This window comes from Phaethon lepturus, unplaced genomic scaffold, assembly GCF_000687285.1.
Source record: "Phaethon lepturus isolate BGI_N335 unplaced genomic scaffold, ASM68728v1 scaffold15446, whole genome shotgun sequence".
Classification (NCBI taxonomy): domain Eukaryota; kingdom Metazoa; phylum Chordata; class Aves; order Phaethontiformes; family Phaethontidae; genus Phaethon; species Phaethon lepturus.
This window is the reverse complement of record NW_010548427.1, coordinates 49,990-75,542: the sequence shown is the minus strand read 5'-3', so window position 1 is coordinate 75,542 and position 25,553 is coordinate 49,990. Positions and strand designations below refer to the sequence as shown.

General features: G+C 38.2%; 1 protein-coding gene across 1 annotated transcript in view; it reads left to right on the top strand.

The window, feature by feature from the left end:
* ESR2 (estrogen receptor 2 (ER beta)) overlaps positions 1 to 25,553 on the top strand; it is a 42,342-nt gene that overhangs the window by 1,573 nt on the left and 15,216 nt on the right. The window contains exons 2-4 of the mRNA XM_010289965.1: positions 8,705 to 9,177; positions 15,565 to 15,740; positions 18,501 to 18,617. Coding sequence (XP_010288267.1) covers positions 8,744 to 9,177; positions 15,565 to 15,740; positions 18,501 to 18,617 — 727 coding nt within the window. The 5' untranslated portion in view covers positions 8,705 to 8,743. The remainder of the gene's footprint in view (positions 1 to 8,704; positions 9,178 to 15,564; positions 15,741 to 18,500; positions 18,618 to 25,553) is intronic.

The following is a 25,553-nucleotide window of genomic DNA, read 5'->3' as shown; positions in this document are numbered from 1 at the left end:
CAGACTGGTAACTGTGTGTCTGTGAGTGAACAGTTCAGCTTCCTCAGACTTTCAAAGGAGAAATAACAACAAAAGTCTTAGACCTGAAGGAATGGACTAAATCTGATACTTTTTTACAGTTGATCTCTTAAGTGCTGTAAATTATGAGAATCCATTAACGGAACTTCAAGTATTGCTGGGGAGAGTAGAATCACAAAGATTATTTTATATCCTAGTGAATTTGTTTGTTGGCAACCTGATATACTTAAATATCACAGAAAGAAAACACCTATAATTTTAGAGATGTTCTTAAAATGTTACAATTGCAGAATTGTCTTCAGTAAGTCAGCCACTGTGAGTGTCTATGATGATATTCCGATAAAGAATGGATTAAAATGTATTCATTAAAACCACTGTAAAGCCATGTTAGTATATGATGTCTTTAAATACTCTTAGTTTTAGTTCTGGTTCTTGAATATCGACTTAAAGATACAAGGAGTAAAGAACTTACAGTGAAAAGGGATGGTGATCTAGGGGGCTGAATAGATTTTATATCCACTATGTTATTGTGTTATTCAGTTATCTGCAACATGCTTTTGCTAGCAACAAGAAATATTCACATAGAAGAGTTTGCTGGTCCATTCCTCCAGAGACAGGGTATAAGAAGCTCAGAGAACAAAAATCCCAGAATAATTTCTCAGATTTCATTTTTATATGACTAGAAGGACATTCAAGTTTTGTCTTAACTAATATATTAGACAAATGTCCACCTGTGTGAATCGACAACAAAATTCTGACTAACTCAGCTGAGACAAGATTTTGCTCACAGTAAAAGGCAGGTTTTCATGTCCAGGTTAATGATTAGATGAATCTAGAACAGCTTTTTTTGTTTAAGGGACTAAAACCTATACACAAACTTTTGTTACTTATAGATGATGTTAATCATATCTGATCTGGGATTTCACACAGCATTATAACAGTATTTCATAGCTTGAAAGGCAAGAATACGCAATACCTTGGTTTCTGTGTTATTTCAGTGAATAAGCAATGATGAGGGAAAAGTTATGTCTTAATTACTAATTTGTCAGGCAGTTGTCTCTTAAGTTGTCAAAATTGGGTATCAAATCACTATGCTGCAAAAGTTTTCTTTTAAAGAAGTTAGAATAAAATTGCAGGAGCAAAAATATCTAATCTTGAATGTTCTGTTAATGTGAAGATGCCTAGCAAAATGAATATAAGTGAAATAGTATTTTACATAAATTCCAATACGGAAACAAATTGACTTCTAGCTAAAACCAGAAAAGCAGCTAAAACTGCACTGCATTTCTTGCATATTCATACATAGATTTCATTTTTATCCAATTATAGAAAAGGTTGTTTATTCAAGTTTTATGACTAAAAAGATGGAAGTTTACTGCACAAACCAAAAGGTAAGGCAACCATGTATTAGGTAAGGCAGCCATGTATTTATGAAGTGTGTTGTTTGGATATCGAGAAGAGCAAGATGCAAACTGGACACTCCTTGCTGTCATAGCCACACAAAAGAAGCAAGTCTCTCCCAAAACGCAGTTCAACTCTGCAGCTTTAGTGGCTGCCTGAGCGGCAGTGATGGAAAAGGCATCTTGCATGTGGCATGTTTTTCTTGGACAGACACAATAGGCTGTCTTGAAAACAATGCTGACAAGTGCTGTTAGTTGAAGAGGCTTTGGGCTCATTGCTTGATCGAGTGAAACAGATTCTTTCGCTATGTAAATTAATCCTACAGCATAAATAACTTGCATAGTAAAGAGGCTGGCTGGAAAAAACACACTAAATAAGATAATTTTATTTGGAGGAGGGGAGTGAAATAAGTGATAGTGCATGTTGGTCTGACAGGGAAAAGTCTGCTGCTTTTTCTCTACTCTTCAGGTCACCTAGATCTAAAAAAATGGTTCCCTAACAGCAGCATGTTTGCAAGGAGGGTTTTCTTATGTCAAAGACAACTATGGTTATCACCGTTCCTTCTCAGCCTCATAAAGCAAGAGGTCATCTGAGGAGCCTGAGGCATGCCATGCTCAACGGAACAGCCAATGCAGCACATCTGCTTAGCCAGGAGAAATTAAATCCTGTGTTCACTGACATATGTGTCAAACAGAGACTCCCACCCCGTGTTTTGGAGCTATGGCAGGTCAGATCCTTGGGTGGTATAGCATGTGCTGCAGAAATAAATTAGTTCATGTCATTTGGGGATATGTCCTGTTTGTCTACACACCTATCTAATCTTGTTGCCTACAGATCGCCAGGGAGTCTAGGTTTTAGGGGCAGTTACAACCTTACTCCATTGGCCAAAAGGCTCTTAATCTCATCACAGGTTTTTATGCCTAGTGATGGACAGTTGCTGCCAGGAAAAAAGTCTCATCTTTGCTTTCCTCAGAAAGCAAGACAGACAGTCTGTCTCCCTGAGAGAATAGGAAGTTTCAATTCCTGCTCTATTCCTATTGCCTGATTTACTTGTTTTTCTTCACATATTGACTTTTTCCCCGCTCCCTTTTCTCTCATTTCTGTCTGGCATGAGTGTGTTGCTGCTGGCACTACTCTGTGTGTGCCTGCTGTATATCCTCACAGACCTGTGGGGGGGAAATGCTGTGGGAACAGGGAATAAATGCAGTGGTATTTTCAGTCCCCAATTTATTTATTTATTTATAATACAGGAAATGCTGAATTGTTATAAGAGTAAACAGAAAGAACTTGACTTGAGTCAAAGAATCTCAGGCCCTGTGCCAGCTCAGGTCTACACCATGCCAATAACTAAGAGGCAGTTATTCAGCAACTCTCTAAGCTGTGTAAAAGCACTACGGGGCAAAATTAGACTATTTATCCATAAATATTTGCCCTTTTTGATGGCAGATGATTGAGCATGGCACTCTGTTTCTCCCCAGCGTCATATAAATTAAAGATGTCCATCAGTACAGGCTTTGCTAATGACTAGAAAGTAATGGGGTGGAGGAAGGCTCCTATACGCTTGTTCTAAGGCACTGTCATTAAGGGAGAAATGGTAGCTGAAGGAATTAATTCCTCCTGGATCCAAGGAACTGATGTATTCCCTGCTGTTGGCACAGAACCATGTTTTGATCATCAAACCAAAAATTAACATCTCAGATTTAACATCTTAAGAATTAGCTTAATTAATTAGCGTGTGCTGAGAGACCCAAGTAGGCTTCAGAGATGCTGGATACAGATGCAAATCCCAGCTCCATGAACATCTGAGTCCCAGGTGTAGGCTGGCCTGTACTGCTCTTCCCTGCCCTTACTTGCATCAGAGGGATATGCTTTCTCTTAATAATAAAGTTCTTATTGGAAAAGGGTGATATTCGGCATACTGGCTTCTGCCACGATACTGCTGTGGATTGAAGTGTGATTACAAAATCCTCCGATAGATCCTTGTAAGTGCTACTTGTGTAATAGTTTTAATAGATGTTTCTTTTCTAATGGAACGTGTTAAAATTGTCACACTGAATTAAAATACTCTTTTTGATCTAATATGTGCTGAGTGTCCACGTTGTTCTTTGAAGTAACGACATGGAGAGTAAAGGAGCTGAAGTCTCTCAGTTTGCATTTGTATTCTTGAACAGGACAGGGGCTTTCCATTTCTGGTCTCTGAATCCCTAAGTCTATGAAATATACCTAAGAAATGCAAATCATAGAAAGCTTAAATCCATTCTGAGGTCTGATAACATTTTTAGGGTCTACAAATTGAAAGGCTAAAAGCTACTGCAGTCAATCTTAACTGTAGTTTGAATTGAGATCTGAAAATATTTTCCAAGTCTATGCATACCTTCTAGTGAACTAATCCCATTGCAGTACATGCAAGACAGCTGTTTTCATGTGCCATGAAGTGTTAAATGCTGGTTGTCTTTGGACAGGACCCACAGCTCTTACCTTCTTGAAAAAAGTTGACAAGGTGGCCAGTGTCTGTGGTAATTTTTTCCAGCACAGGTAAAATGGCATTTCCTCTGCTATTAATGCTTCCAGTAGTGATGAACATAGTAATAAAAAAATTCTGGTGGGAAGGGACATCGGGGAGAGCAACTAATCCACCACCCTACTCAAGGTGAGGTCAGGTTGCTCAGGGCATTTTCAGTCAAGGTTTTTTAATATCATGAAAGATGGAGAATTTTTTCGTATATCCAGCTGGCATCTCCCTTGCACTGACTTGTGACTGTAATCTCTTGTCCTGGCTTGTGCACTTTTTCTGAAAAGAGTCTGTCTTCATTGTCATTGCAGCTCCACTTCAGGGAGTAGAAGACTGCAGTTAGACCCTCCTGCAGTCTTGTGTTCCTCTGGTGCCTCGATGTATGTCATATGCGTTAAGCCCTGAAATATATTTATGAATGTTTAGATTCACCTAGAAGTTGTCAGTGTCTTCAGTAGCAGAAAGGCTAAGATAGACCAAAGAGAGTGCTCATTTTGCTGAAGCATTTCAAAGTATTTTTGCCCATATGCTTTTAATCTGCAATATTTTCTTTAGAGGAGGTCTTGAACTCATTGAGAACAGGCTATTAATTTTGCAGGAATGAGTACAACATCTGAGGTCTGGACAGATAGCTTTATTTTCATTTTGCTTCCCTATCTCTCTCCTACTTGTTGCATCTAGTCCTTCTCAGGTAATAATAAACTTGTTTACTTACATGCCTTCTGTTGGCAGTATCTGGCACTGCTGTGTTTAATAAGTTTTTCACACAACTTGAAGCACAAGTGCCATTTTATGCATTGGGAATGACTTTCCTTTAATGATCAGTTTTGGAGAAAATGATTCAGGTCATTGTTGCGGTGAGTTGTGTGAAGTTTAACTTAGCAGAATATTAATAGAATGCTTTGCAAGATGACTGTGGGACTTAGGCTGTGGGGCAGTGGAATGCATGCTTGCTGAAGCACTTCTATTAAAACGAAAGGAAGAATGATTGCACTTTAAGCCTAGCAGAAGAAAAGGTCGTCTTAATTCTCTATTGCAAAAAAGCCTTTGCTCAAAATGTATGACTTGCCTATAAAATTCTAAGCATGTTGGAGTGCATGTTGATGCAATGGTGCCTGAGAACATGCATCACTATTGCTTTTTGCAGACTGTTGTGTTTTTCTAGGAAAAGCTATTGTATTATGTTTCTAAGCAGGCTCTGAAATGTGGTAGTCTACCCTCTCTACCTATATTTCCCCTTTCCCTTGAAATAAATCAAATTATTTATTTCATACAAGGCTTTAAAAAAGATACTTGTTATAGGTAATGTGCAATAACTGGCTTTTGAGTTTGTTCAAATAGGTCAGATGGCTTAATTATTTACCCGTCTATCTATTTGACTATGACATCTAAACCAGTTCTTGTGCATGATCTGGTATGTCTTGCATGGTGACTCTCAAAATACATCGAGTTCAGTATGTAGAGCTGTTTTAAAGACCAGAAACCTTTTTTTTTTTTTTTTTTTTTGTGGAGAGCATCTACATCTATAACATGGATAGTGGTGTCATCTTCTGTGTACTGGAGTCAATGGAACTATTTTCCCTTATGCCAGATGTGAACCCTGGCCTTAGTGACTTAGATTTGTGAACGGTAAGTGTTACTCAAGGAATTGGACAAAATGGCTATTTACTTAATAATGGCATTTCAGTTGTTGAGTGTCTTGCTAAGCTAAACTGACTTAAGTGGACTGAAACATTTGCAGTCTCCCAGAAGACTGTAGTGTTAAAATAACAGATACCTGTTTTGTTTCTGTGTCAGGTACAGATCTAGTGCAGTGCTGATAGATTAGATCTAAATAATGTAATTTCAAGTTGAATCTTGCTTTTAAAATCTTTCTTTAGAGAAGGAGGAGATGTTGGAATGGGAGTTCACTTTATGTAGGAGCTCATTTCTGTTTAATGAATGGTGCGTATGAGGACATTATACCAAGATGGAACAAACTTATTATTCCGTTGCACTACTTATTGTAAGCCATAATTTAAATGGGGTCATGCTTCCTTCTGAGGTATTGGTGTTAGTGGAGTTTGTTTTCTCTAGCCTTAAATCTTAAGAACTGGTTCCCTATATCTGCAGTCCTTCTTTAAGACATAGAACTTCACGGTCCAGCAGTCAGTTTTTAGGACCTTCTGAGCAATACTAGATAATTTCAGCAGCTTCGCTTTATTTGTGAGGCTCTGGGATTCCGGTTCTAAATTCTTCAGGTAAAAGGAAATGTGAACAACGTGGTCTCATGTAGATCAAGAGTCTACTGTGGCTAAACTATTTATACTACCCAAGTTAATTGTCTTAAGCCAATAATGTTATTTTTTCACTATATTGCAGTCTGCTGAAGACCATGAGTATAGTTTTCTTTAACGTCCTGGAACCAAGTTTCTCCTCTTGTAAATAAGTCATGAGCAGTCTGTTTTTGAGGAAGGCTCTACTGACTTTTCATGCTTGCGTGGATGCCTCCCTCTAAAACAAACTTCACTCTTGCTTCTTGTAACTTCTGTGTATGTTTCTAAATACTGTATGTTGCCCTTTGGAGATGATAAGTCCTTCTGCTAAATAGGCTGTTATCCTGCATACCACTCTAGTGGATTACCTCTCCAGAAAAACACAACTTAAAGCTCAGCTGATATCAGTTCATAAAATTGTGTAGTACCAGTTCTGAGTTCTCTCTGCTTCTACAGTGTACATGCATATATTTTCCAAATGTATGAGGAAAACTACACAACCAGTTGCCTGCTGCAAAAACTATCAAAGTATCATATCAACACTCCCACCCAACTTGGCGTCATCTGCAAACTTATTGAGCATGCACTCGATCCCCTTGTCTAGATCATTGATAAAGACATTAAACAGAACTGGCCCCAGTACTGAGCCCTGGGAAGCAGCATTTATGATCAAATGAAGTTCCATCATTTGCTGCTTAAAAATTATTTAGGCTACCCACTTTTTGCAGTGAAAGTTGAATGGTGCTTGGTTTCTCTTAGAGGTGACTCTGAATCATCTCACTGGGGCAAATGAAGCATGTAGATTGTGTGAGGAGTGAGGACAGGTTCTCCTGCTTTGGCTGCATCGGAGCTCCAGTGCAACAACTGCTGGACATAAACAGCTGCTGAGATATCTCATTTTCCTGTTTCTCACAAAGGAAAAAAACAGCAGCTGCGTCTGAATTGCCTGAGATTATTTAAATTGAGTTCCTAGTTATTTCTACAGATACCTTCTGTTTCATCAACAGAGTGCAAAGTGAGAAGGAAGGACAGACCTTAAACTAATCCATTTTATTCAAAAAGACTATTTCTTACATTTTTTTGTGAATGCTTCTACCCTCACTCCCAGCCTTTGAAGAGAAAAATGTGTTAATGCCCCAAGATGGCATACTAGAAATGCCATCTGGCTGAGAATTTTGGGGACAGGGAGGTTGCTGGTACTTCAGCAACATGTGTTTGAATCTTCCTCATCTTGCTTTATGGTCACATGAGGTGAAAAAAGGTAAGAATATTTAGTATCAATACTTTGGCTACTTCTGGAATAGCAAATCTGTGAGTGACTTTTTAATTATACCATAATTTTTCATGTTAAGATTTTATTACCGTCTGTGAAAGTACAATACAATATCAGTTCAGGGGGCTGCAACTTGCTATTTTGGAAACAGAATTGGTTTGGATTGCAAGCTATAAGAGGGCTGCATGTCTGTCTTCAAAGCTGGAATGCACATGAAACCCATAGTGAAGAATAAAGAAGAAATATTTTTAAATGCTACTGTAAAAATAATAATTCCAGGACAAGGGTTATGTCCTAGGAAGATGATTTTGGTGGGCTGCTTTTTTTGTTTTCCCCAAATCTTTTTCTCCCTTTAATAATTTGGATATACCTAAATCTCACAAAGAGTATTTACTGTGGGCAAATTAAGGTCTTTATTTTGATAGTTGATTCAGATGGGAGGCAAGATGAAGAGTAGTTGGGATGGGGATGAAGAGTGGCAGGGAATTATAAAACTTCCCGTCCTTATGAAATCGTTCGAGTTCTGTCTTGTCAGCTTTGGAAATATCTGCATGTTGTGACTTCTACTTTTATAATGGCTCTGAACAGAGGTGACGTACCCAGAGACCTCTCGGTCGTGAAGTTGCATTGCTTACTGACATCCTTTATATGTCTTTCTCCTCTCTGGAGAGGCATGTGCAGTGGAGTTCTGGTTTTGGAGGGTAAAGAAGATATATATATGTGTGTGTGTGTGTGTGTTCAAAATATCTGCTGTTTCATGTTTGTGTTGATAAAGGGAAGGCTGAAGTAGTACACTTACAGCAGGAGCAGGAGGTGGTGAGATGTGTAAAGAGAATTGATTACTCAGGGCACTCACTCCTTAGTCGTGGACCGTAGGGTAATTTTGCCTCTGTCATAGAGCAGCCTTACTCTGGTTGCAATGAGTTACTTTTGTTAAGATCCAAGCTGTCACCGGCATTTTTGTTTCAGACTTCAAGTGATTTTTTTCATTATTATTTTTTAAGGAAGTCTAAACTCAACGTGTGTCTTAGCCTCTATTTTTAAGGGAGTTATAGAAAGCTTTCTTTTCTTAAGGGTAGTAAATTTGTACATTGACCGTTTAAGTGCATTTGGTATGTAATCTGTTTTAACAGGATATTTTTTGTACTTTCTGTTTTACTGATACCTTTTTTCTTTTATAGAAAAGACTTAATACAGAACTTTCTTACTTTTTAATTCTACTTTTTTTATACCTTACCATTTTAGGATGAATATTTAAACAACAATCTTCAGTCTTGCTTCAAAATGTCCCTGTGTGCATCTTCTCACAAGGACTTTTCTCAGTTGCTGCCACTTCAGGATATTGGATGCAATAAAACAGAAATTAAAAACTCACCCGCTGGTATCATCTCTCCAGTTCCCTACAGCTGTAATCAGTCCACATTGACAGCAGAACACAGTCCAGTCTATATTCCTTCATCTTACATGGAAAACAGACATGAATATTCTGCAGTGGCATTCTGCAGTCCTGCTATGATGAATTACAACATTACCAGCAATTTTGGTGATTCAGAGAGTGCTTCTGTGAGGCAAACATCAAGCCCTGGTGTGATATGGTCTGCTCCTGGCCATCTCTCCCCTCTGACATTGCACTGTCAGTCATCGCTTCTGTATGCAGAGCAGCCAAAGAGTCCGTGGTGTGAGGCAAGACCGATGGAGCCAGTGCTACCTGTGACCAGGTCAGTACTACTGATTTCTTTAAAACTTTGGTGAAATTTTTTTACTGTTTTTTTTACTTCTTTTAAGTCTTTTCTTTTTACATTTGACTTCTATGTGTTGGTGTCTCTGGAAAAAAACAAAACAAAACCAAAAAACCTCCAAATCAGTCTTGGGTTTTGTGTTTTTTTTTTTAATGTAGCTTCTGAAATAGGATTTCTTTTTCATTAGCTCCTTACAGACCTATACACTGACACAAAGCACTACAAATGCCTTCAAATATGGGAACTGTTTACAGTGTATAAACAAAAGTTCAAGACTTCTAGGAGCTACTTTGTGTAATAAAAATGAATTTTGCTCTGGCAAATTAAGTTCTCTGAGTGAAAGAAGCAAAGGTTCATTCTTTTTTCCATTTCATACATTGTTTGAATTCTATTTTATCTGGATTTTTTACTGCACCTAATAGTTGTGAGGGCTTTTCATGAACTTAGAATTGAAGGGAAGTGTTTTCTTTGTTTTTTGGTTTTAGTACTAACAGTCACATAGAAGCACGCATCATGTTCAAAAGGGTGCTGCTACTGAAAAGTCTGACATTGTTCCTTGTTGCTGTTCTCAACTGATTTTATGAAGGTTTTGTGAACAGCAGATTCATGGGCTAAAATTTCAGCTGTAAAGAAACTGTATTTGCAAAAACATATTCCCATTCTGCACATTTACTCATATTACAAACCATAAGCGATGTTTAGATCATCAGCTGATGAAATTACTCCATTCACGGGCACAACAGCTGTTAGATGGATAAAAGCAGAGGGTATTGCAGGTGCTGTTCCTGTTTTAGCGGCTGTATGTTTATTCATAGGGTTCCTTATTTAACTTCAGCAGTCATTGTCAGTATGAAAAATAGTGTGTCCTGGCAAGAGTTTTAGTTCAATTGTTAATAAAGGATCTGTGCTATTTTTGAGACTACCCATGCTCCTCCTGCAAAGGGTGGGCCTTATGTTGACTGCACAGGGCTAAGGTGTGATTTACATCTAGTTCAGACTTGTAGGCTGCACAGATCTTCAGCCTGGCCACCTGACTAGTCTCTGTTTGGAGTCAGCAGAGAGTAGCAGGCGGTTCTGGAGTGCAAATCTACTTTAAGTGTAGGTGTGTGGATTGGGAGAGCCCGTTTGGGTAGCACTCACATACAGAAGAATTCCCCAAGCAGGTCTAATGTGAATAAGGCTAACATCTGAACTCTTGCGGCTTTGGTTAATGTTTCAAAACTTTGACAGCCTGGGGAAGGCTGCTGTAGGTTAGTGTTGGAACCTGTCCAGATGATGGGACAGCAGCTGGAATAACCCAAGAGCAAGAGCACCCCATCTAATGCTCTGCAGTGTGCTCTCAACATAGATGGAAGGGAAGCCAAACCTGCCACACCGCAGTTTAAATAAATAAGTCGTCTGCCATCTGTATAGATTCGTACAGACTATTGCTCTTGTAGCTGATGATGACCTAACTTAAAGAGGAGAAATCAATGAATTCTGGAGTCTAAAGTCATGGATGCTCTTCATTGTTCAGCAGCAAGTAACTACTGTATTGCTTAGTAGCTGGACCTTCTCGGTGATTCGTCTCAGTACCATGCATTGTAACCCCCGCTTTGTGTATAGAAGTTGTAAAAAAGAAAAAAAAAGAATTTGACACAGAAACACAAAAAGCAAAAGCTGTCATTCCCTTATTGTGGGTATCTGTCCTGAAATAAGGCTGTAAAGAAAAAAAAAAAGCCCTGTGTTCCTTTTTGCTTTGTCCTTTGGTGAGGTCTTAAATTAATGTCATGAACATTATATTTATTGCCATGGGAACAATGACTGTGACACTACAGATTCGTAGATTATACCTTGAAGGAAGAGTTCTTGGGATTGAAACTTAAAGGAGTGCTCTGGGGGAAGGGAGAAACTAATTCTGTGAAGTGTAATTTTAAACAGCATTGTGCTTTGAGAAAAGGGATTTTGTTTGAAAGATGAGTAAGAAAGCATTACTACATATTTAGGCCTGTTACACAGTTTATTTTACCTTTCAAAATAAAGCAAGAGACTCACCATGAGAGGAGTTTATTTTCCCTGGGTGTAAATTTCTGATAACATTAGCTAAACTAATATGGTTCACTTTGCTAAAGCTGATCACTGTGTAATTTGGATCTCCTTGTAGATCAGCTTAAAATAAGGAACCTGAATTCTCAGTGTTCCCTTTCCTCACAAATAGGTTCGTTATACGAATACAGAAGAAATTAATTTAACTTTGTTAAATGCGAATGTTATGCAGTGTAGTGTTCAACAAAACTGGATTGTATTCCATGTAAAAATAGAAGTGAATTCTTAGAGTTCCATTTTTTTCTGGAAAATGTCAATAATTTGGTGATACAGACTCTGCTATATTTATTTGCATTATAGGTCCTGTACCTAGTGAAGACAATAGAAATAGTATCATAAATTTTGTTGGTGCAGGATCACTCAATTTATATTAAAATGACATGAAGAGAAAAGGAATGTGACAGTGTAATTATATTTAAAAGTAGTCTGAAATTGATTTCTGTCTTCATCCACTGAATAAAAAGATTTTTATTAAAGAAAAAAAAGGTTTATTTTCAAAATGAACAGATAAATTACTTTCTAAAAAGTATTAGGAAATTTTAATGAAGTTGCCAGAGTGATGTTTCTGGAACTTAGTTTGTTCTTTTTTTTCTATTTTCCTTGTGCTTCTGACTAATTGCAGGAAGAGCATGTAAGTAAAGGTTTTTGGGTACACAGGCTAGCAATGCTTGCTTAATTAGAAATTATTTAGTAATTTTGTCTTGTTTCACTGTATGCTAATATCATATTTATACATTGCTTAATTATGGCTTCAGAGCAGAGTTTATTTGCATTATTCTCCTATGCTTTTTTTATTGTGCTCATTCTGTAGAGCATTTAAATGTATCTTGAAGTCTTTTTGAGGTGATGGGTTGGCATCTCCGCTTTATGATGGAATAGTTGTAGTGCTTAAGCAAAAACATGTGTCTTAATTTTAAGATATCGATGACATGATTTTCAGCATATTAATCAATGTTTGGAGCATAGCAGAACCTGTGCTTTGGAGATATAAATATTGACATTTTGTGGTATTAACAGTTCCAGAAATTATAGCAGAGGGAGTCTTCAGAAAATGAGGAAGATAAAGATTGAAAAGTATTCTTCAGCTAACTTTTGCCCATCATCTTGCACACATTCTGAGAGAGAAAGGAAGAGCCTTCCTCATCCTACAGTTTAGGCTTGTATGGGACTGAATTATCTCCAGGCACTGAACGAGCCAGTGGCCTGTGGGAGGAAGGGAAGAGTTATAAGAAATTATAAAATCTGGACTATTGATTTTTTACTTTTTTTTATTATTTTCTCAGTGGCTTTTTTCTCTCTTTCTTTTTGTAGCGTACAATAGTTGAGGTTTTAAAAAAACCTGTCAGACAACAAAATGCCATGAGCAAAACGTGCTACTTTCTAGGTCAAATCCTTGCCACCGTTCTTCATTTTAATAAAAAGTTGAATTTAGGTTCAAGTTTTCCACGTGTGGCATATGCATCAAACACTTGCTGTTGCAAAGCTAGAGGTAATTAGGAGACATGATAGATACTGAATAACCTCAATAGTCTTGCTAATTCATTCTGCTTTAGGGTAATCGTTACTGTTGATGACTAGTAGGAAATCACAGACATGTTACTTTAAAAAAAATCTCAATTCTTTTGTATGGAAACGTAGTATCTCTACATAGAAACCATGATCATAAAATAGAGAGGAATATTAGGAGGTGTAAAGAGATGAATCTTTGTCCATGTGGCTCCTTGGTAGCAGCCAGCGTACATCTCCCGTTTTCCTGCATCCTTTGGTGCAGGAGCTTTGTGGGCTTCTGGAGGACCTGGCAGCTCATTCAACTGCTGAGCATGCTGGAGTGCACCAGTCCCAGGAGCACTGGGAGGTGGTCCCTAACCACGTGGGGGGCTACCCACTCTGGGTCGTTGTTTGTGTGGATATGCTGTCTGATTGCGAGGTTCTCCGGGTAAGGAATGGGTACCTTAAAGCTCTAAGCTATTTCCTAGTTCTGTTGTCCTTAAAGACAACAGTAACAAAATGGTTGGGTTTGAACCGGCCGCTGCACTGCTGCAGCTATCGCAGATGAGCAGATTTGATGCCCGTTCAGCTTGCAGGAGGAATTTGTTCCAGATTGCCACTCCGTGTGCAAGTTGTTTGCTGCAGTCTGTGGAAGTCATGCAGCTTGCATGAGTGCAGGGTGACTGTCGTTAAACTTTTAAGCAGGGAAAGAATAAAACACTTGTCATGACTGAAAGGTAAACACCACCACTCCTCAGTGAGATGTTACAGTGTGTGCTTTTTCTTTATTTTCATCCATCACATATTGGTGCTTTAACGAGGGCAGTAAACATCTCTCTCTACAGCATATCAATCATTCGCTGAGATGCTCTCTAGCTGATTTTGATTCTCTTCTGACTCTCACAATTGGATCATCATTCCCAAGTAGAGCTTCAAAATATGCCTCTTCTACTAATGTGAAACGCCAAATTACTTTTTCTTCTAAAGACAGGGAAACAGGAAGGAGTAGCAATGCTCTTTCCTCCTTGCGTTAGCAGCTTATTAGCCATGTGTGATATAGTCCCATTATTGAAGGGAGAGTTCCCCCACACTGGTCTTCCCAGCTCAGCAGAAGGGGAAATAACTTGGTGATTCAGCAATCCATTAACAGGGGTGTGTGTGTAATCAAAGACCAGGTTTGTTAAACATCTAAACACCCTTATGCCCTGCAATATCTGAATGAATTAATGTTTTTTAAAAGCTTGCAGTAACTTAATTGTACAACAAATACCTTACTTTTTCTGTTTTGGAATTTGCTCAAAGAACTACCTTTTTTCCTTTCCAAATTTCCTGCTAGGAAATTGGAGCACGTTGTCCTCAAATACTTATGAACTTGATGATTTTTAGGTGGCATGTGGGTGTATTTGTCCTTACCTCCTGTCATGAACCAACACAAAGTCTACTTTCAATATGTTAGTTAAAGCCTCTTTGACAGCACTTTCAGCATGTTTCTACTGTTCTGTTTAAACTTGATCTTGTTGGTGAACAGGTTTCTTCTGCCCTGGCAATGTTCCTTTGCTGTTTAGAAGTCATAAACCGTGCTACCTGCTGTCTTATCCCAACTGTTATTTCTTCTCATCCCTAATCTTGCTGGAAGGTGGGATGAGGAAAATTCTACAGTTTCTAACTTCTGCCTCTGTGCTTGAGTTTATACCTATAAGTTGACTATACAGCTTTCCTTTTGTCAAACTGCTGCTGAGAGTTTGCACATGACACTATTTTCTCTCTATCTAGAAATTGTATTGACCATTAAGGTAAGACATGTTAAAACAGCCAAGAAAATGAGATCCAGAGGAAAAGTACACAACAGATGTGCTTCCTATACCTAAAACCCAGTTTACTGATAATCTAAGTTGCTTTCCTCTTGCTGTTTGTTTACAGGATCTTGGTGTCAGGAATTGGCTGTAATTCCATGTTTTTATCCTGTTTTAATTTTAATCCCATCACTAAGAATAATTCCAGTAAGTTGGATCTATTTGCAGTGCTTTAGGAATGCATATATCTTACTAATTTATATGAAGCAATAATTTTTTTAATGTATGAAAGTATTTTATTAATTGTGTTTCTCCATTCTTCCTGTATTCAGACTTGCTTTTATTTAGCATTTGGGTGATCAACGTGGGTCGTCACCTTGAACAGAAAACTTTGTCTATCATTGTGAGTTGATCTTGTAGGCTGAGATTCACATCTCAAGATACTTGTCTCCAGCATCTCGCTGAATGAATAAAGCCTTGTTTAAAGGATTAAATACTTGAGACTGTATGTATGTTGCTCCATGTAGAATTTTGCCTTGCTAACAGTACGAAGCAACTGCAGCTCTGTTCATGGTAGGGTTTATCATGTCAGTCCAAAAAAAAAAAAAAAAAAAAGTCAGTACTTTTCCATGTAAAGCTTCCCAAAGGCAAAGTCTACTTGGTTCACAAATTCCTGATGAGTACATTTCCAAGAATTCTTCAAGATCCATCATTATTCCATATGATTTTCCCAGAGTTCATGTGAGTGACACATCAGCAGAACAGTTTTATGCCTTTGAGTACTTTAAAACTTTATAGTCTGTCATCACTGAAAGTTCTGGGGTCTACATACTTTAAACAACCTTATCAGAAAAAGGCTTAACAGTGTTTCACACTGTCCTGTGTTTAGTAATAGGAAGACTTTACAGAGAGAAAATATAAGACAATGGAAGATAATTAAACTCTTTGCAATGTAGATAAATTTTTTTCTTATATAACAGATGTTTTTCTTTTCTATTAGAGAAACGTTAAAAAGAAAAACTAATGGCAATGACTGTACAAGCCCAATTGCAAATAATCCTGGCTCAAAAAGGGATGCCCACTTCTGTGCAGTCTGCAGTGACTATGCTTCAGGATACCACTATGGGGTCTGGTCATGTGAAGGCTGCAAAGCATTCTTTAAAAGAAGTATTCAAGGTAGGAGAATCAGCTTTTGATAACTGTGCTGAAATAAGTTGTTTCATATGATCGGGGCTGCAGCAGTTGATGTGGTAATGAGTTGGTCTAAACCTTAAGTATGGTGCTGCACGCTGAAAATAGAGCAACTCATGATTTGACTACTTTATCTTTTGGCTCTTATGTTATCAAGGTCTGGAAACATTACAAAGTGATTTCTTTAGAGAAGAGGTGGAATACATAGCAAGGGAAGGCCCTGCAGCAAAGGCCTCGGTGAGATGGCACTGCAGACCTGTGAATCTGATTGCAGTTTGTGTCCCAAAGTAGACATAGTAATTGTGAATTTGTTGTAATAGACACAGTTAGAGTAGGTAATTGTTTAGAGACTTTGCTTGCCAGGGACTATTCTTGACAAGAGTATATTGCCTGGAGCTGTTGAGTCGTAGCATATAATATCTACACAGTATGCAGGATATAAAAATATGTGTAGCAAGTATTAGGTACAAACCTGATTATTGTTATTTCTCAGCCCTCCACCCGCCAGAGCCTACATTGCACTATTTCTTACTCTGCCAGATCTCTATAAGATTTCTACCTCAGTGTTTAAATTCTTAAATGTTTGGTATTTAGTTCAAATGTGTGCAGTGGCTGCAGCATGAAGTAAATGTAGGTCTCCCTGTTTGTTATTATAGCCTATGGGCAGTGACTTATGCACCATATTGCAGCTTTGGGCCGCTCCATTTCTTTAACCTTGGCTCTAGGTATCATGTTCTTTGGCCTCATCTGGGGCCTCTTGGTGGCCACTTAATTGGACTGACATTGGATACTACATGCGGATACTAACACCAAAAATCCCGTCATTTTTCGGTCTGTAATGTTCCCTCCCTCTTCTGCACACAAAGCCTTTAGCAATTTTCTTTTGGCTCAATATGGCAAAGTTGGTGTCACCATTAGAATCAAATTTAATTCAAAACTTGTTTGCCTTTTCAATTTCTTGTGCAAGTTTTACATGGGTGAATAACAATTTCTATGAACTGGTGAAAATACTTTTGATTTCTAAAATAATTGAAGAGGACTTTGTCTCCAGTTTGTCACAAATGGAGACTGAATTTGATCTCAAAGTGTTTTCTGTCAGGAAAATTATTCAACTGCTCTGTGTTGCTCACGTGCTTTGGCCGTGAACAAGTTACCCATTGTGGCCTTTTGTACACCTTTATGTACCCTGTCAGGTAACGTTTGTTTGTAATTCAAATAAATGAAAGTAAATTCTTGGCATAAAACACCATCAAGCACTCAGTTGCAACTGTTGTTATGAAGGATATTGCTTATAAAAATAAACTTCTGGGCCTACCATAGACCCAATTGTTGGACTAATGTCTAATTAAAACTAGATGGTACGACTGAGCAACTGTGTGTGGTCTCCTCTGCTTGTCCAAGTTTGTAGTGTAGTATATTTGTCCCACATCTCTGAACATCTGCCTGGCAAGCTAAATTATCCCAAGGCCACAGGAGTTTTAAACCACTTTATACTCCTGTGTGCTTGGGTTATAGTGCAACAGAGAGCTTCTTCCTCCTTTCCCCCCATGTTGTGTGAAGAGTGATAAACAGTAATTTGTTTTTCAGTCATATCTGCCAGTAGGAAATGGGACAAACTGTAACCTGATCTTTTCTTTTTAAAATTGTCGGTTCAAGAATTCAAGGTTAAAATTATTTTAATTTTGCAAGGAAATAGTCACAACGGTTCAGTTAAATAATTACTCTTGGGGACATGAACTTTTGGACTTGCGTCAAGTAAAAAAAATCTGTAGTAGCTGTATCTTTGCCTGATCTATTCTTAAAGTTTGAAAAAATAACCTAAAAAACAACCTGAGACAAAAGATATTAAGAAATGTAAATGAGTGAATATTTTTTACATCCCTTGGTAACTATTGCAAGAGAGATTTCCAGTATTTGGCAGGAGATGATTCAACTGTATTTACACCAAGAGCATACTCAAGTCCAGTTTACAGTAATAAACCTTTGGACCAGATTATTGATTAATGAAATACAATAATGTAAAGGGTTTTGGGTCGGGGTGAGATGAGGTGAGAGAGAAGGAGAAGGTAACAGAAGAGGCTGTAGTGGAAACTGATTAAAATAAGAGAAACACGTGTCCAGAATGTCTAAAAGTTATACCTTCTGCTTGTGCTTTTCTTTGTACTATACAGTATGCACTATTTTATACTAGTCGTCTTTCTCTCTTCGGCTGCTTTTTTTTATTAACTTTTGTCCAGGGTCAATCCTTCAAAGGCTTCTTCATTCCTGGAACTCACCATGTCAGAGAGTTCAGTAAATAGAGCTGTAGTTTACTTAAATCTTTGCAGGACTGAAACTGTGTGTACTGCTGTTTTCAACTCTGCAGAGGAAAGAAAAAAAATGTACTATCTGCAGAGTCCCAATATACAATAAGAAGTTGGAGGTTGGGAACGAATTTCCGCAAGAGCGTATGTCCCATTTTCAAAAATGAGTTGGTATTAGAAGTTGCTTGGTTATCTAACAGTCATCACTGAAAGCTGGTCTATGTTGTCTGGTTACTTTTTGAGGCCACAGATGGATGTTTTCAGTATAGGATAAATATGCATTTTTGCATTAGTTAAATTAATGGAGCTTAGATATGTGCATATGAATTGGTGCTTAAAATGATATATGCATTGATGCTTAAAATCAAGAAGGTCCTGATTTGGGAAATGACCAAGAGAGACTGTTGGAGATGTGAAATTTTGTCTTCTTACTCTGCTGCAGGACATAACGATTACATCTGCCCAGCTACCAATCAATGCACAATAGATAAAAACAGGCGTAAAAGCTGCCAGGCGTGCCGGCTACGGAAATGTTATGAAGTGGGAATGATGAAATGTGGTGAGTTTTGCATGTCTGTGTTGTTTACTTGGGTTTTGCTGGCTTTTGTCTTTTAATCCCCTTCAATCAATTCTGTACAGCCTTTTTTTTTTTCTTTTTTTCTTGGAATCCTAAAAAGGCACAACGGGCAATTAGAGCAAGGTTTAAGCTGGTTTTATAGGAAGGGATGTAACGATTCTTAAAGCAGAAGAGGACTTTTTACTTTCAGAAGAAACCTGTGGGAAGGAGTAAGGTGTAGGTTAAGCATGTGAAAACCATAGTACCTCTGCAGAGCTCTGTGAAGGCAGTTTGCTTGCATGCTGTGTTCTGCAGAATGGGAATCCCAGACCTGCACTGCCTGAGCCTCAAACCAAACTGAAATCTCTTCTAATATGGGGTAAATGAGCCTGTACTGTGCTCTGCTGGTTGAATGTAATGCAAGAAGAGCAGTGCCACATCAAAGCAGTAGTTAACCCAGTATCCTTCCTCCCAACAGTGCCAAGAGTGAATGCCTCATGAGGAACCTAAGAATGAGACTGGCACCTAAGTGCTCGTTGTAAGCTACTGTTTACAACTCTCAGCTTCCCAAAATTAGCTGTGGGAACTTCTAGAATAGAAGAGGTTTCCTGTATTTAATAGGTCAATATATTAATGGAATGGCAACTTTTCCATTGTCTCTCTTTTTAATCCTGTAAAGCCTTAGCATCTACAACATGCCATAGCAGCTTGACTACCTGTCATGTGAAGAACCAGCTCTCTGGTTGACAGGCTTTTTTGTGGGGCTTTGGTGGGGCTGCAAGGGGAAGGCAGTGAAGTGGGCTGTTCTTTTTTTGAACAGACTATTTTCAGATGATGTCCTCCAGGTCTTCCATCAAAAGAAGTAGCGAGCAACCACTGTTTGTCACTGCACCACGAAGAATTATCCAGCCTTTTCTCCTATTCCTATGTTGTACTTACAGTGATGGGACTTCAATGTAGTTGTACCCTTATAGATGGTATTTTACAGGTTACTTTTAAGAAGAAAATAACTTGAAAGATATTTCAATATCTAACATACCTTCACAGTCAAGGTTTGTTGTTGTTTCTTATAGATTCCCCAATGTACAGAAATGGGCTGGGAAAACATTGCATAGGAACACTGGAGTGGAAAGGAGGAGGTCACTGTGCTTGGTCCTCTGTGATTTTTCAGGCGTGCATCTCATTTCATCCTGCTTAATGTAGATACCTATTTCTATTTCAAGGATAGGCAGTGTTTTCATCCTCCCACTGCTTTCATCTGAAGGCTGTTTGCAGAATATTATTTCTTTCATTAGGAACATTATTTAGAATTCCAGCCTGCATTTATTGCTGGACAATTAATGCCCATTTGTTCTTCTGGCAACATTGTCTTGTAGCTTAGAGGCTCCTCTTTATTGTTAACAGTCTGGCTGTATTTATGGACTATGTCATATCCCCTCGCAACCTTTGTTTTATCAGGCTAAATAAACCAAGAAATCTCCTCCACTTGCAAGACAGGAAAGTAGACAGAATCCGGAAGTTATCAGGGTAGTTTGTCCCTCAATCTGCTCCAGGTGAAAATAATCCATTTTGCACTTGGATGACCATAATCACGGGCAGTATTCCTGTGAACTCTCCTCACCGTAGTAGCATTAATACATACCTGTTTCTGTGGGAGCCTTTCTCTGCGTACAACCCAGGATCCTGTTCGCCTTTTTCATGGTTGCATCACGCTGGCAGTTCATAATAATTCCATGATCTATTATGATTGCAGCCTCCCTGTTCATTTCTAGCTGATAACTCCCAGCTTAGAGCTACAATTTAAATTGTTCATTGTATTAGTTTTGAACTCCTGGAGTATATTTAGTTTCTGTTGCTCAAGTCAGCTAGTTCTTTCTATAAGAAGGTCCTATCTTCTTCTGTACTGATGATGCATCTCAACTTTACTGGTGGTTTTCATTAATATGGTCTTAGCTACCTTTGCCGTCTGGCCTCCAGAAAGGAAAGCCTTACACTTGCAAATGAGTCTTCTTTTGAAACCTTATTTTCTGAATGGTGTCACCATCTTTTGTTCATCTTTATGACGAGAATTTTACAGGCGTTTCTGTCAAGCCTCAGTTCTGGAGTTGGAGAGTTTTTGTAAAGATTGACTCCACTATGATATTATAAGGTGGTCCTCCACAATGCTTTCCTTAAATTAATCTTTTTATTCTAATTGTCCAAGAAGTCCTGGTTTGTGATTAGACATCATAGGCACTACGGTATTACAAGTAATAAATAATAATATGTACTTATGTCTTAGCCTGTGTTCCTTTTAATCTTGTAACATACACACAACCATACTTTCATACAATAATGAATGTTTATAGGACATCAATGACTGTGCCAGACCAAAAACAATGCTTTAAAACTGTAACAGTAAAATAACAGGAATTGTATTTTTAAAAAATTTGAGACTCTTGAGAATTTAATTTGAGAGTTGTAACAATTTAATTTCAGAAAAAGGAATATAAAACTTATTCAGAATTGTCAGAGTTGCCTGATGAGTTAAGTGGCACCTGTGAGTAAAGCTGATGAATGGACACATGGTGACAGACATTTAAACCAGACAGATTTTAAGACACTATTTCTTGCATGAAATATAAATGCCATTTCCTGCAGACCAGAGTGATTATCTTTCAAATTTTTTCTTCTTAGAGCCATGCTTTAATACCAGTTTTTTATTGTAGAAAGCCATAAAAGAATATGTTTTCTTTTTAATGAAGGCTTTTCCCCTTCTCTACTCCTTTCCCAGGTCACGTAGTGAATGCATTGATTCACATCTGCTAAAACCCTGAACGGGATAGAATGGCTTATAAGTGCATTTTTACTCGGTGGAGACTTGTTGTCCAGCAGAAGTGATAAAAGAACCTCAATTACCACTTTGTAGTTTGTGAAGACTATTCATAACAACTCTGCACAGTTTGCATCAAATCTTTAAATCCTCATTTTGCATATTATCCATAGACACCTCGAGAATAAATACACATATATATGTATGTGTGTATATATATATAGGATACGTTTCTGTGTATAAATGTGATTGAGCAGTACACGCCATTTTTAAAACAGTAAAAGGCAGTAGGAAAGTGTTGCTTTGGAGTTTCCTGGTCTGAAATTCTCTTGGATGTCATTGTATTCATAAACGTTGAGAAGTCAACCGAACAAGCCACGGGTATTTCAGTGGAGGCTAGCTTGTGGGTGCTTTGTATTAAGGTGATAATGGATTCTCTTAGAAAACATACCATCATTGCCAAAAGCACAATAAGGGTCTTAGACACTGCATCTGCAAATTTCTCTGTAGGAAGTCTATGTTGCCTACTGTTCCAATCAAGAAAGCTACTGTTAAATTTTGGTACTAGGACTACTAGCAATGGTAGAAAAATAATTGCAAAGCACTGCCACCAGGAACAAGGAAAACATAAATACTACAGTAAACTCTACCCAGCAAACTCGAACAAAACATATCAGGATAAAATTGATCTACTCTTGGAGCTTTCTGGTGTTTACCTGGGGAGCCTGAAATGGACTGGGCTCTTTGCCAAAGGCAGTAAAGAAGAGGGCAGATTCTTCATCACTTAGCTATAGCCACTCTGGGAGCAGATACGCTCATACTTTTCTTTTTTGCTTCCTGAGGCCCAAATAGAACTTCTTCCATAAGGAGTTTTCGGATTCCCTGTTAGACAGACTTAACTTTTATTCCCCCGCTCCCACCCCGCTTCTGTATCTTTTCTCCCATGTGCCAGTTCTCAATGTGTTGAAAATGTTCCAAAGATAGAGATCCTCTCTGTCCCCTCCCCACCTCAAGTGACAAGGCTGAGGGGCCATACTACAATGCAGCAGATAGATGCTGCCCTTGAATTTCAACATCATTCCACAAGCTTTCAGAAAGAAAAACAGCCTTCTCTGTGGGCTGGTATGGTTCAGGGTTTGCCTCTCTTCTTCTCCTGTGCTTGGCTGCTGCATGCAGTTTCTAGATAGCACTTTGAAATATTGTAAACTGCTTTTCACAGAGAAGGTAAGAGGGGAAGAAATGTTTCATGGCATTCTCTGGACATCACATGTATTAATTGTATTTTAGCTGTTATAGCAATTTCTGTAATTTTAGCTCGTGTTCTCATGTACGTATTGCAGATAGCAGTTTCTTTGTCAGCAGGTCGGCTCTGTGAATACAGGCATACTCACCAGAACATTTGCATTTGCTTTCAAAGGTGACTGGAGTGATAATGATTTACTAATGTATACTTGAGTGAGTTTTAAGCTCAAACACTTAGAAAAACTGATTATAATATATTCAGTGGTAGAATCTGCAGTTCCTGCTGCACTGGTTATTTACATAAAGAGTTGCCAGGGACCAAAATCAGTATCAAGAGCAACACGCCGTATAAGTGCCCACCATATCAGATGGCAGAGGCATCTGTGATTTTCAAAGAATTTGTAAAGCAGGAGTTGCTTTAAAAATAGTGTGCTTCACTGCCAGTAATACCTGCTGTGGCTTGTTCATGGGTGAGTGAGCAACAGGCTCGTTTTAATGACTTTTTTTTTCAATGTGTCTCGTTTCTTATATTCTTGTGATCATTTACCCATGTGGTCTATGATGCTGTAGCTCAAGGTCTTGCCCTTGGACCAGCATTCTCAGCTGAATACAGCTATTTTCTTGTGCAAAGAATACCTCTAAATAAGGAAGTGCTGTAGGAAGAATGAGGGATTTGATCATCTTGTGTACTTGTCCAATTGTCTGAATTACCTTCATATGAATGAATATTAGCTATTAAGTATTGCTAGGGAGTTTGTGGTAAAATCGGAAATAGTCCCTAATCTGGGAAGGTGTAAGTATTTTATTGCTGTCCCTTTACAGAGATTGATCCACATCTCTGTCTAGTTAAGCCAAACATTAAGCTGGTCTATAATTATTTATAAGATATAGTTTTATGAGCAGTTATACATGCCTGTTGGATGCTAATAGATTTACAGGTAAAATTTCTCAGTGCTGCCTAAACTTTGAATTTGAATAAAAAGTACAGAAGTTCCTTTATGTTGTTGAAATGTTGTTTTAATTTGAAAGACTGCTACTTTCTGATGTGTCGATTGACTAGCAAGTTTAAATGTTGTTTTCTTAGCTCTGTAATCTTACAATACACTTTTTTAATACAAGCAGAATAAATTTTAATGTGGAAATAAATGGCATCTCTCTTAACTACTGACAAGCTGTGTTTTATGCATGTTGCTCAGTAAATCAGCCTTGGCCTGCCTTGGCAATATATGGTGATTAAAAAATACAAACAATAATTCAGAATCTGGTTGGTTTGGTTTTGGGGTTTTTTCCCTTTTTTTCATCACCAACTATATATTTTTTTTAGTAACATGGTTTTTTATGCAGAAATGTCATAAGACTCCTAGAAACTGTTTTTATGTTTCAAATGGAGCATTTTTTTTAATAAGTACTTGTTATATATGAAACTTGATTTAGTTAGATAACCTAAAGTAACTTAAAGGGGCTTGCTATTTCCCAGTAAGAACGCTCCGTAAGTACTGACACCTTTAATACTGTCAATAAGTATCACAACCTGACTGAATTATTTTAAGATGGTGCATGGAGTGCAGCAGATGAAAATTGTACAAGACTGCGTTTACTAGAACAGGATGCTGGACAACTATTTAAAATTTTTTTTTAGATTTTACAGATTTCTTTGATCTTCATTAAAGTACCTGGTCACTTCCCTATGAGTTTATATTTTGGATAGGCTACAAAGTGTTGTTTAAAAATCTTTACAACAGTGAATTGGAAAGGATAACTCAGGTCTTGGCACCAAAAGCCTGATATCTTCCATGCCACAGAGAAGTCTGGGTGACAGTATAACAGAGCTGAGGACAGCTGATCAGAGGATGTGGTGCCCCACAAGAGTGCATTTGGTTCCCTTCGGTGCCAGGAACTGAACTAGGGTCAATGAGCTAGTTGCAAGTGCTTGCTTGACCACATATTGCTTCTGGCAGGTGCATCCAAAGTGCTGGAATTTCTTCCTCGTTGTGTCATGAGGCATCTCCTCCTCTCCCCAGCTCCTTCTTAAACCAGTAGTTTTTCTGACTTTATCATTTTAGATATGGTCCCTAACTGAACAACTGTTCCATGTGTTTAATTAAAAGACTGCTATTTGTCTTCTTTTTGGGGGCTTCACAGCTCCACCAGGTACTGGAGAATAAAAACTATGCATGTCATGGAGCAGTTGGTATTTTTTGATAGCTCAAGAAGATTTTTCCTCTGTCTTGCATCTCCCTATGGCTTTTAGTCCCTCTGCTATTTTTCTTGTTCTGTCTTTCAAGATGCATATGTTCAATGTAGTTCAGCTTTCTGAATAGTGGAAATAGTGTGAGATGTTGCTTCTTGCTTTAGTTCAGTTCTCTTCTGGTGGTTATGGTCTCTACCATGCACGTTCACATGGAAATCAGTCATGGAGCTCTCTGTAGGTAGACCACCCTGATACCTAGGCATTTCTTCATCTGTCTCCAGTTGTACTTTTTTTCCAGTTGCTTAGCTCACTGTCGACCTTTTCCTCTTTGTCTTCTCTGATGAAAAATATTTACATACTTTCTGTGCATGACAGGACTTCAGAACAGTCTGCAGCCCACTGTGCCATTCTAAGGTTTTTCTGAAGCTGACAGAGCACTTTAAGATTTTCCTCTTGACCTTTGTGCATTAGTCCAAAATGAGGCTTAGCACAGAGTTCACTACATCTTCTAAGTGTCTTTGTAGAAATTAGTCTATGCCTCACTGTTCTTTGACTCTCTCAGGAAGAAAAGGATTTGCCCAGACAGATGGTTAAAGAAATTGCTCTGCGACTTGTATAGTTCTGCAGATAACCTTTCTTAGGGTATCATCAAGCCTGATTTCATGATTCTACCATAAGATAATGTCTCCAGCTC